Raw genomic sequence first — 12,174 nt, forward strand, 5'->3', positions numbered from 1 at the left:
GGTCACGTTCTCATTTTTACATATGGTCTTTGAATGTTTTTGTCCTATCAAATATATAAACAGTTTTCTCCTTTGGGGTCAATCGCTTGATAAAAGTTTTCTTTCAAATAAGACGGATTTGACTGCAGGCAGAAATCCTTCCCCAAAAAAATCTCAGAACCCCATAGTTTATGTTAAAACTCCCCGGAATCAAAGCTGTAACTCTTTCAATGGCTTTCATTTCTACACAGATTAAAACTAACTCTTATAATTATAATTATTAAACAGATTTCCGTATTGCCCCATCAAACTGAATGGCTGTACATTCAGTTAAGTACTATTGTTTGTGCATTTACAATGAAAAAAACCGGCACCCCAAACATACAAGGAATCTAAAAAAAGCCTCTTAATACAAGGAGACCACAATAAGAGAGATACAAAAAGAAGAAAGGCAGTGGACGGGTGAGGTTTCAAACATTTGACATTATTTTAAAATGAGAGCATTGATTTGTAAACACTCTCCGTGAAAATGAATTATTAACTGAGAACGAATGTGGCCCTGAATAAGCGGCCTCTCTGCAACCTTTGCAAGCAGGAGTTGGGTGCGGGGCTCAGAGAAGACGGCGTCCTGGCTGGAGGCAGCAGCGGACATTTGGCAGCAGAAGAGAATTTATTTCGTAATTCTTTTCAGCAACTATAGTCACATGTAGGAATCTTTACGTTAGTGTCTTTTAAATATAGGAACTGGGATAAGAATTTGCTCCCTTCGCACACGCTGGGAATTTTTTAATTATTACTCTGTGACCCGTTTGGGGTGGGGTAACGCGGGGGCCCATGCCAGAGCAGGGAAGGGAGCTCAGCCATTCCGGTGTTAGTCGTTCAAGTTCAAGCAGTTTCCAGAACAGCCAAATCCCGACACCGAACACCCTTCCCTTGCTCCAGGCCCACAAAACGAGACTATTAACTCTCCCATATAACACGCCACACAGGACCCCTCTCTCATTCCAATACTTTCCAGCGTGATCCAGTAGCCACACAGCTTGCAACCGACCCTCCCGTCCCCCCACTTTCCCCCAAACCACATTCCTCAGCGCCTTTCCCCTTCCTGTTCGCTCCCTCTCCTCCATAAGGTGGTGGTTCCCCTTCCCCCAGTGTAACAGACAATGTGCAGAGAACCGGGGGAGGGGGGAACCTCACAAGGCGAGACCCCCCACCAAATCTCTCCTGTTACAGGCAGAAACTGGGCGAGCCCTTTGTTTCATGGTTTGAAATGGGAGGCTGAGACAGAGTCTCGAGACACCCGTGAGGAGAAGGAGCCAGGGAAGAGCCCACCCGCGGCTCTTGGGGCAGGAATGGAGGACGGAGAAGGATCCAGGGAGCAGCGCGGAGGCCCAGGACGGGGGGAGTGTTTTACCTTCGTCCAGCAACCTCTCGAGGTGGTTGAAGATCCCGCAGAAGTTGGGGAGGCTGCTCATCAGCTTCTTGTCGTTCATCAGCTGCATCAGGTAATCGGGGCTCGGCTTCGGCTTCTCCTTGGTTTCCATTTCCCCAACCATATTCCAATCGCGCAGAGCCCGCGAGCGCCCGCCGCGCAGCCCACCCACGGCACGGGGCGCCCGGCCGGATCCGGGCGGGGAAGGGAGGGGGGCTCCCCGAGGAGGAAGAAGATTCAATCAGCAACAAACCAACCCGCCACCGCCAGGTCCCGGGTGCAGAAAAGAGGAAACTCGGTCTCCCCCCGTTCCCCGGCTCCGTGCGCCCCCGGCCGGCCGGCGCAGTCCTCCAGGTCCCCCCTCCTCCCGCGCGCACACTGAGCCCAGCTCCTCTCCGCGGCACTGCCTCTGTCTGCTCTCCGCGGCGGGGGAGGGGGCCGGGCAGCCGCTGCTGCTTCTTCCCGAGGAGCTGCCGCCGCCGGTTGTTTCCTCCCGGCAGCTGCTGGTGTCTCTGCCGCCGCGCTGCGCCCGGTGTCCTCACCGCCTCCTTCCCGCTGCCTGTGGCTGGTGAGTGTCAGCCCCGCCGCCGCCTCCTCACTTCTCCTCAGTTCGCTCCGGAGTTCGCCTTAGTCCAGGCTGCGCTGGTAGCAGCGGCGGCGGCGGCAGGGGAGGGGGCAGGACACGCGGGGGGGAGGGGAAGGGACACGCCGGGGGGAGGGAGCAGGGGCGGGGCGGCCGTTAGTCAGGGAACAGCGGCGGCGCCACTTGGCGGAGCCAACCCGCGCCTCACTCGCACTCTCGGGACTTGGGGGGCGGGGGGCGCAGCTCCCCAGGGACGCTCTGACGGGAATAAGGAGAGGCGGAGCCAGGAGGCCGCTCCGCGCTTCTCTTCTCCCCGCCACACGCACGTGAAGAGCTACGTGCGGCGCACGCGGAGAGGCTCGCGCTGTTCCCTCTGCGCGCGGCCCCGGCTCGCCTCTTACAGGCACGCATGAAAAACTCTTCAAAACAACAAACTCCTGTTACTTCATTCCGCGAGGGGGCGGGGCTGAGTCACGTGCTGCGGGGGGAAGCCCCGATGCTGCGCGTGCGCGACCGGGAGCCTCACACTCAGTTTCGAGGGAGTCGTCTTGCCACCGCCTCCTGCTGAGGAATGGGGAGGGGCCGCAGGGCGCGTCATGGGGCGGGGGGGAGGCTACGCGGTGCGCGAGGAGTAACGGCCGACATTTACAGCGGCAGCGATGGGGGAGATGGAAACGCCACCGGCGGAGGCGGTGCGGAGCGGAGCGGAGCGGATGGGAGGCTCCACCGCCTCCGGTAGCCACGGAGGGGAAGAGCGAAACGCCTCGTGATAGCGGCCTTCAGGCGACCCCGCCCCCTGCACTCATACACGCCGGGGCCTAGTCGTCCAGGGGCGCGGAGCCGGCGGCTTGGGTACCCCGGCGCTCAGCAGCGTGACGGGCACCGTGTGCCAGCGGCTTAGGGGCGGGATGGCGGAGGAGAGGGCTAGTTTACCGCCCTGCGGCCTCGAGCGGCGCAGCCCGCACGGCTCTTTAGGCGCATCAGCCCCGCGCTGCTGCGGGGTGCATGGCAGTGTGCTGCCCGCCGCACCAAAGGCCCCGACCGAGGCGTTGCTCATGGAAATGGTAGCTGTGAACCGCGAGAAAAAGCGGGGCGGGAGGGCGCCGCTATAAAGCAGTGCCCGGCCCGGGCGGGCCCTCGCGTCTAGAACACTAAAGCCCTTCCAAGCTGAGGGCCCGGAGCGTTTCACTGGGTGATGGTAACGTTAAGCGATAAGAACATCATCAGTAAACAAAGGGCATCATTTGTGGTTTGCTCAACAGGAGTAAAATGACTTAGGCGTGTCTGCAGTGCAAACTTAGCCTCATATTCGGTTGATTTACAGCTACTGCAGTAGTTACTGCAGTTGATATCCAACTGCTCAACTTTTGTTGGTGGTGCACATCCTCGCCAGGAGCACTTCCACTGGATTGAGAGGGTCAGTGTGGGGGGCTGAGAGTCCAGGCTCTGTCAGCTCTATGCAGCTCCCTAGCAGGAACTTGGCTGCCCCATCCCTCTGGGTGCCCGGTGGGGAGCTCTGTGTCCTACACCTGGGCAGCTGTTCAGCTCCCTGGGGGGAATGGAGAGCTTCGGTGCAGGTGGGTTGGTGACTGGCTGCCCCAGCTCCCAGGCAGGCTAGCTTTAGGTAGAGCCCCCACCCAGTCCCGGGGGTGACAGCCCAAGCTGGGTGCCTTTCTTGTCAGTTTCATGGCTCTCAGCATGGAGCTGTGAAATTGACAAGAATGATAGTCAACAGCAAATGTAAATAACCCACAGTCTCACCCTGACTCTGTGTCACCCCAACTACACCAGCATAAGCCCTGTGACTTTCGTGGAGGTGAAGTTATGTTAGTGTACATCAGCAGGAGTAAGGCTGTAGTGTGTACACAGACATAATTAGGTCAAGGGAAGCTGTAGACCAGGCCTCATTAAAAAATGGTTGAAAATAATAATTGGAATCAGGTGTCAAGAAGAATTTTTTCCATGGCAGAGTAAATGGAAACATCTGTGTTTTCAGATAAGTAGGTGAGCATTATTTATGGGTGTTTCCCCTGTTACTCTGTGAACAATGGTATCGCATACCCAAAACTGCCCCACTCACTCTCCTGGTTCTGCTTTCATTTTGTAAGTCATCAGACTTTTAATGAAATTTTAACATATTTAGTACAGTTAATAGTCGGCTTTGTGCTTTTTTTTAATAAAATGAACCAAATAAAGGAATTTGGTAATTTGCCACTTTCAAAGTGATGTTATAGTTCATGATATTGAAGTCAGTTAATCTTCAGCCACATACCTCACACTAGACTCCATCTATGTTGTAAAGTGTTTTGATATCTATAACTGAAAAACATTCAAAGAGCTAGGTGGTGGTAATTTTGTATGATAGTAGTTCAAATTCTATATATACAAATCAGTGCTCTTTTGAAAATAAAACATTTTAAATTTGTTATGGTAAATAAAATGCAACCAAAACTAAACTAAGCAAAACCACATTTTGAGTTAGTCTTCCTGGCCTAACTAGTGCTTGTTACGATTGGTTATTGTTTAGTATTGACAGAATATTTAGGGAAAAGTGGAGTTGTCAGTTTAGCAAAACTAAATAAAATGACTATTTTTAAGTGTTTTCTGTATCTTCCTATTGTAAATACATACACACCTCTACCCTGATATAATGCTGTGCTTGGGAGCCAAAAAATCTTATTGTGTTATGTTGAACATTCTTCTATCCGCTGGAGCACGCAGCCCCTCCTCCTCCTCCTCCTCCTCCCCCCCTTCCCCGGAGCACTGCTCTACTGTGTTATATCAGGTTGTTAGAGAATACCTTATCTCATTTCTGTGTGAGGGTTTGGTTTGCACACCAATATTTTGAGCAAAGCTAAGATCAGGTAACTCAAATAAGTGGCTTTTTATTTTCTCTATCTTTTGAAAATAATAAACACATACAATATTAGTTTTGTTCCCAAAGAGGGAGTAGCAGTATTATGAATATGTTTCTTAAATTAGATTCTTACTCTTCCACTACCTTGGCAGCAACATTTAAAGCACAGCTGTTTAAGATGTAAAAACACTGCCCCAGTTGAACAGCAAGGTTACAGGCTTAATTTTTTCCTTTGGCTCTTGAATTTTTTGGCTGTTTCTCAAATGTATGTGAGTAGTTCACATCTTGACCAAGTATATTTTAGGGATATGTAACAGAACAGGGTTTGTCACATACAGTAAAGTCAATCTTAAGGCTTCATTTGTGTCCTTTCTAGGTGCCATGGTGTACATTGTGTTCCTATATTTGTCATTCTTAGGGGTATGTTCTCAAATTGAAAAAAAATGCAATTATTAAGGACATGAGTGAGCAAATAGCTCCCTTTTTTTACTTTAATAATTTAGTGAATTTAAAGCTTGTATCAGATTTACAATTCTGGAGAGCTAATAGGGAAAGCATGGAAGAAGTAATGTGAGCAACTCCATACTTCCTCCGTGTCTTAACTATGGTCTGAAGAAAGTATTTCCGGTGTGAGATGTTAAAGCAGCAAAGAGTCCTGTGGCACCTTATAGACTAACAGATGTATTGGAGCATGAGCTTTCGTGGGTGAATACCCACTTCGTCGGTCTCCATGAGCCAGTTGTTGACATTTCTACTGTGACCACCAGTGTAGCAAGGCACAAATTATTCCAAAGATGCCCTTTATTTTTAATGTCTGTTACACAGAGCATATCTATACAAAAGCCTTGTTGTGACAATAACTCGTAATAACTTCCTAGGAACATTAACAGAAGATAACTATCAGCAGCCTTAAATAATCAAATGAAGATAACCGTTCTCTGTCAGAATCATACTCAGGAGCATACCCTTATCCTTCCCCAAAAACCCTATGAGATATATGGGTTTTGCAACATGCCTGAAGGGTCATCAAATTTGGGCAATTTCAAATTTGGAGAGTGCATGAGAGTAGATTTCAGAGTCCTAGGACCCTCACCCAGAACAGCCTGCCAAAACTGTCATCTTGATTGTGGCAAGGAATATGATCTAACTCAGTGGTTCTCAACCAGGGGTCCAAGGCCTTCTGGGGGCTGTGAGCAGGTTTCAGGGGGTCTGCCAAAATAAACCAGAGAGCAGGGCTGGCGTTCGACTCACTGGCCCCAGGGCAGAAAGCTGAAGCCCAAGCTTGAGCAACTTAGCTTTGCAGAGCTGCCTGTGGTGTTGGACCCTGGACCATTGCCCTGCTTGCTACCCCTAATGCTGCCCCTGGCTTTTAATCTACTGGATATGCAAAAAAACAGTTGTGGCAAAGGGGGGCTGAGGAGTTTTTATAGCATGTTGTGGAGGGGGGGGATGCCTGAGAAAGAAAAAGATTGAGAACCGCTGATCTGACTTGAGTATCTCTGACTACATCTGGGGCAGTCTGTCACAGGGATAATCTCTTAGGTAGGTCTCAGGCCATTTAGGGCTTTGTAGGCCATAACCAGCACCTTAGCTTCTACATGGACATCAGTAGACATCCAGTCCCCATCCTGAAGCATTGATGTCTTGTGCGCTCAGCAAACAAGCTGCCACATTTTGCATAAGCTTGTCTGCAAATGGTTTTAAAGGTATAGCCCCCACAGAGCATATTGCAGTAGTCTAATTTTGAGGTAACAGACATAACACTGGCAATATCTATATCTGAAAGAAAAGACTTGGCACAGATCATACAAACCCAACTTGGTTACTGCTGTAATGGGATCATTGACAGCAGCTGCAAAGGGGTGCTGTTTAATACCACTCCCAGGCTGCAAACTCTGATAACCAATGCTAGATCACTCTTTCAGTCATAGGGGTTGATATTACTTCCACTGTCTTTTCCAGCTGCTTCCAAGAGCCTGTCATCACCATCCTTCTGTTGTCTGAGTTCTGCTTCAGCCAGCTCTCTCTCATTCATGTTCCAGTGTCAGCTAGACATGTGGCTGAGGTACTGAGCCACATCGCTGTCAGAGTTGGATGAGAGACATATCTAACTGGATGGCATAAACAAAGATACTAAATACTGCATCTTTCAACCTTAACTTTTTCTGTTTAAGAACAGATTGAGATTACCCAGACTGATTAAACATATTCATTCTGCTGCTTGACTCACATTCTACTGACAGCAGAGTTTAAAGTGCAAATATTAACTTTGGTACAATATTTTAAAATTTCTCTATATACATACCTATATATTTCAGACTAGAAGATCTGAAATATATAGGTATGTATATATGTTGACTTGCACTGAGGGACTGTGAAGTGCTGTCTGTGCTTCATGCTATATAATACACGGCAGTTCTTGACTCGAAAAAGTTTGTATTCTAAAAAGACAAATAATGCCACATAGGGAGACCAACAGTAAGGTTCTGCATTTTTTAAAGCTTTTTTCGTAATGAGCTGGTATCATTTTTGTTGATGTGGTTTGGTAATAAACTATTGCCTCTCAGTCTGAAAGAGTGACACAGAATATGGGTTTTCAGCCATCTAAAGGTCTTGTTCTTTTTCAAAGAATAGTTCTGTATAAATTCCCAAGTTCAGTAAATACAGAATATTTTATTGCATACTTTACAAAAGATTGAGGAAAGAGTAACTGTTCACTCACTTGCTTGGCACCCTTACCCCTCATAACCCGAGATGTCCCCTTTGTTGTAGGAGGCAAGGAAAGGCAGAAACAATATAGCTCAGAAGAGTCAAAAATTGTGGAAGGCAGAACACTCACTCAACAGCATTTTGCCAAAGCTGAGGGGAAGCTGGCACCACTGTGGCCATTGGTTCCCCACACAGAGGTTCTTATGCTTGGAGTTTGCCCACAGACCTTCATGTTTTAATGTGTTCAAAGGCCTAGTGTCCTGCCTTAATATAGGAGTTCACATCCTTCCTTTAAAGCAGAGCAGCAGGAACAGTGTCTAATCACTCAGAAATCGCAGGAAAGTGGAAAAGTTCACTGTTTTTCTGTGAGAGAGGAAGATGGGGCCTTGGTTGTTCTGGTAGCATCTGACATTCTTTTCTTTGTCTTCCTCATCCTACTACCCGAAGATTTTCAGTTGAACTTGGGAATTATCTATTGGGATATAGCAGCCATATAGTTTGTAGCTCTCATATCTCCTAGGGTCCCTTTCCCAGTTTCCACAGCACTGCAAAGGCCATGAAACATTTTTTACTCAAGTTCTTTAAGATGTTAAATGAAAGGCACTATACAAGTGCAAAGAATTATTACTTAGACTTATACATACCACGGGATCTTTTCTGACGGTCCAAGAAGCATTTCAAAGCATGTGCCACTTGTATTGGCACTTCTGCACTCAGATTCAGCCTGAGATACTTGTTTGCCTATCACTGGACATCTAAGGAGGGATCACTGCAGTCAGTAAACAGGCCCTTGGGCTCAAAGCCAAAAAGTGGCAGCTGCCGTGGCTCAGAAGAAAGCCAGATCACTTGGATTACAAAACAATCCAATTACTTGATACAAAATCATGTGACCCTGGTTAGCTAATGGCTTGCTACTCATCAGTTTAAAATAAAGTGGTTTAGTGGCAGGGGAAGTATGCAAGACACATGTTCCTATCTAAGACAATTGGATTGTGATTGGAAACTGTAGTATATACATATATTGGGAGCTATAACACTACAGGTGTATTTATGCACCGAGGAGTTCTGAGGAGGTGGTACTCACAAGCATGAACTTTGGTGTTGTTTGGAGTAGCATTAAGACTTTTTGATATCTTTTAATTTTCCTCTGTTTTATGAGATGGCCCGGGATGCAGCTCCATGCTCTGCATGTCCCTAAGTCTCCGGCTGCCAGACTCTGGGACTAGACGACAGGATGGACCACTCAATAATTGTCCTGTTCTGTTTTTTCCCTCTGAAGCATATGGCATTCGCCATTGTTGGAAGACTGGATAGTGGGCTAGATGGCCATTCTTATGTTCTTATACTTGTAAATTTTTTAAAAGAAAAAATTAAAACAATACCTGCTATATGTCTGATTTCATGTTTATTCATGAGATTCTGACAAGAGGTAGCAAAAACACTTCACTTTTAATATTTTGCTTTCAAAACAGTTATGAACAATGAATTGGTTGGCAGAATTGTTACCAAAAAAGGGGATATATCCTGAATTTAAAGGAACTGCTCATTTGAATAAAGTTTTGCAGGCTCAGACCATCTAAATGCCTACATACCATTTGTGCTTTAAGAAAAAAATCAAAGATAAACTTAGTTTATCATGTGCATGGTGTAGTCCCATTGATTAAAATGCTATCACATTGTCTTGTTCACAAGCATAATATTTGTTTTAGAGCAGTGAATTCGCCTTAAGTATATGTCATGGGGAAAATGGACTGTAAATTAGAAGTCCATCAAGAAGTTCTTTTGTCTAACCATAAGAGCAAAGCCAGATGTGTAATCATCAGGACTTCAAGCTGGAAGTATGCCCCACATACTAGATATATTCTGTTTAGTGTAGCAGTCACTATAGGTCAAACTAGACTGTCATTTCCAATGTCACTTGCATTCTGACCCTCCTTTTTCCTCCAGTTCTCATAATGTTTTCTCAACAAATTCCTTGCAGATTGGAATTTTCCATGTTTGCTCTAAACCCAGAGGATAGAGGGTTTTTTGAAAGCTTGAACCAAACCAGTGGAGCTGTGTTTGAGTTGTGAGGGTGGGAAGAGGAGGAGAGAGAAGCAAACACTTTCCATATGTTCAAGAGACTCTTTTGCTTGTACAACTCAAAACCACCCGAATCTAAAGCTTCAGACTTGTTTTATATATGTGCAAAGTTCTTATGTATATGTATTATAATCTAAGTGTGTTTACAAGTTCACTGAAAAGACAAAAATTGTTAAGGCCTCTTAATCTCATTGGCAAAGGTGACAAGATAAGCAGCTTCATATCGCAGAATTTACAAGATCACTCCTGAATTAAGGATGACTGTTACAACTCTAGCACTGGAAGTTTCTCAGGGAGAGAGCTACTAGTATGGTATTTATTAAGAATATGAAATTTGGATCCACCAGAGTTTCATGGCCTGTCTTCTATAGTCTTTTGTATGTGAAGTTTGCTAGTATGAAAGGCTGTGTACTGCTAATACCTGACATTTTTTGAAAAACACCGAGCATATTAGGTTTTATTCTTAGTCTTCCAGCTCCTGCCTCCACTTCCTGAACTGAGGAAGAGGCTGTTCCCTATCTTCATAGGCAACAGAATGTTGATTATTGCATTTTCCCAAATATTGTAATGCAACATCCAGTTTTGCAGGTTGCTTATTACTGTTGTTTTTATTATTCACAAGTTAACGTTTAGTCTGATTATGACAACACAGTCAGAGACCCAACAAGTCACAGCAGGAACTGTGAAGAAAACGCTCCTCAGGCAAAGCAGGGGGGAAAAATCCTTTTTAATTAAAATACCACCGTAAAGTATCAACAAAAAGTCACTACTCCAAGTCAGGTGTTGACTAGCCATTCCTAGGCAGTCTTCTTTCCTTCACTAAGGCCTGGAGAGTCCCCCACATTCACCAAGCTTGCCGACTATTTCTACACTCCAAAAAGAAGGGAGGTTGGGGATACACAACTAGACTCAAAGCTTTCTCTTACCTCAAAACCCTGTGTTTCCTACCCTCTGACAAACAGGCATTAGTTCTTAGACCTCTAATAGCCAATTTCTTCCAAGAATAACAGGTGGTCTTCTTCCTAAAAAGCCAAGTCCTCTCTTTTATTTCATGTTCCTCTCCTGATCATTTCTTCTAGGTGGAGCATTTCTGGAGATGTTGTACTGCTGATTTACATTCATGGAAGGTTGTATTAATCCTTTTTACCCTGCTCCATTGTGGATTTTATATATACCCATTATCTCTCTGACTGTAGATATGATTTCTGGGAACTCCACCAATGATATTTCAGAATGAGTGGAGATCCCTGAGACAGATTGACAGCATTTAAGATGATTAGTAATGGAGTCCTTTAAAGAGGCCTGTGTTAAAATAAAAAAGGTTGAGGTCCAAATCCTCAAAGGTAATTATTAGGCACCTACCTTCCCTTGAAATCAATGGGAGTTAGGTTCCTAAATAACTTTGACGACCTGGGCCTGAGGGGTTATGTTAGTGTGGAAAAGATTGCATTATGGAAATCAAGTAAATTTAAGAAAAAAATTATCTTCTCTGTGCCAGTTGGGTGGGTGTCAGCCATTTTACTTAAGGTATTTGTTTCTGTTTTGCCTTTTTATGTTTTGGTTGGAGAACCCATTAGGTGAAAGACAGCAATTTACATTAAGTCTCACCATTTGGCTCTCCTGTGGCCTTGCTCTCATAATAACAAAAAAAGATGCTGTGACCTGGTAGTTTCTGATCAATAGCTCAGCCATGTGTGAAGCCATTATTTTCACCATTTTACCAGCTTACACAATTTAGAGGTCCTTGGATCATTTTGGATAAGAAGGTTGTCTAAACACAGTGACTGTACCTCCCAAGTTCTTACAAAATTTCTAATTCTTATTCACTAATTTGATTTCACAATAGCACATAAAGTAAGGACATAGAATTAAATACTTATACAATAAGCATCTTTCTATTTGTAAAAAAGCTCAAATTTATAAAATGACATTTGTGGTGTAAGCGTGACTGCATTATAAGAGAAGTGATTGGAATAATTCACTGAAATCTCAGGGACAAAAGCACTGTATAAATGCAATATTCACATTCATTCACAATATTTTTATTAGGGAAACTAAATATTTTTCTTATTTCTCACAGGAAGGTTATTGGGCCTCTTGTGAATACTACCACAAGATATAAATAGCATATGTTAGATGTAACAGGCTTAATATTTATACATATACAGAGACACTAATTCTGATTTGGTATTACAGTAGAATCAGGCCCATCATGTACAATTTTTCAGCTGTGTGTCAAACAACAGTAAAATGTAAGATTTTTCTGTATCCTCTATGGGAAGGGGATAGACCTTGATCCTAAGTCTTTTCCATCATTAACTATCATCCAAAAATTGTTTACATACATCCTGTTTGTCTATTTATGTCAATTACTAAATTCAGACATCTGATGTGCATGGAGAGGGAGCAAACAAGCAGGTAGGCCATTAGAGGAGCCAGCTACTCTCAAAATATGAGGCATTTTGCTTCTCCTCCAGAAAAATTACATGATGGAAGAAAACATGCACATCCTTTGCAAAGTTGGTCTGTTTG

The 12,174-nt window shown here is 44.9% G+C and overlaps 1 protein-coding gene and 1 long non-coding RNA gene across 10 annotated transcripts in view; one reads left to right on the forward strand and one right to left on the reverse strand.

Moving 5' to 3' along the window:
* The window catches only part of QKI (QKI, KH domain containing RNA binding), a 349,081-nt gene extending 347,442 nt beyond the window's left edge, over positions 1 to 1,639 (reverse strand). For 6 of the 9 annotated variants that reach the window (XR_007773835.1, XM_050949159.1, XM_050949162.1 and 3 more), the window contains exon 1: positions 1,394 to 1,631. Coding sequence is in view for 8 of the 9 variants with exons in the window: in XM_050949159.1 (XP_050805116.1) it covers positions 1,394 to 1,535 (142 nt within the window). In the remaining variant the exon portion in view is untranslated. Of the gene's footprint in view, positions 1 to 1,393 lie in introns of all 9 variants that reach the window. The other 3 variants (XM_050949163.1, XM_050949164.1, XM_050949165.1) reach the window with 3 other exon arrangements.
* Positions 1 to 12,174, forward strand: part of LOC127049018 (uncharacterized) — a 252,220-nt gene that overhangs the window by 135,269 nt on the left and 104,777 nt on the right. The window lies entirely within an intron of this gene.

This window comes from Gopherus flavomarginatus, chromosome 4 (assembly GCF_025201925.1).
Source record: "Gopherus flavomarginatus isolate rGopFla2 chromosome 4, rGopFla2.mat.asm, whole genome shotgun sequence".
NCBI classification, from domain to species: Eukaryota; Metazoa; Chordata; order Testudines; family Testudinidae; genus Gopherus; species Gopherus flavomarginatus.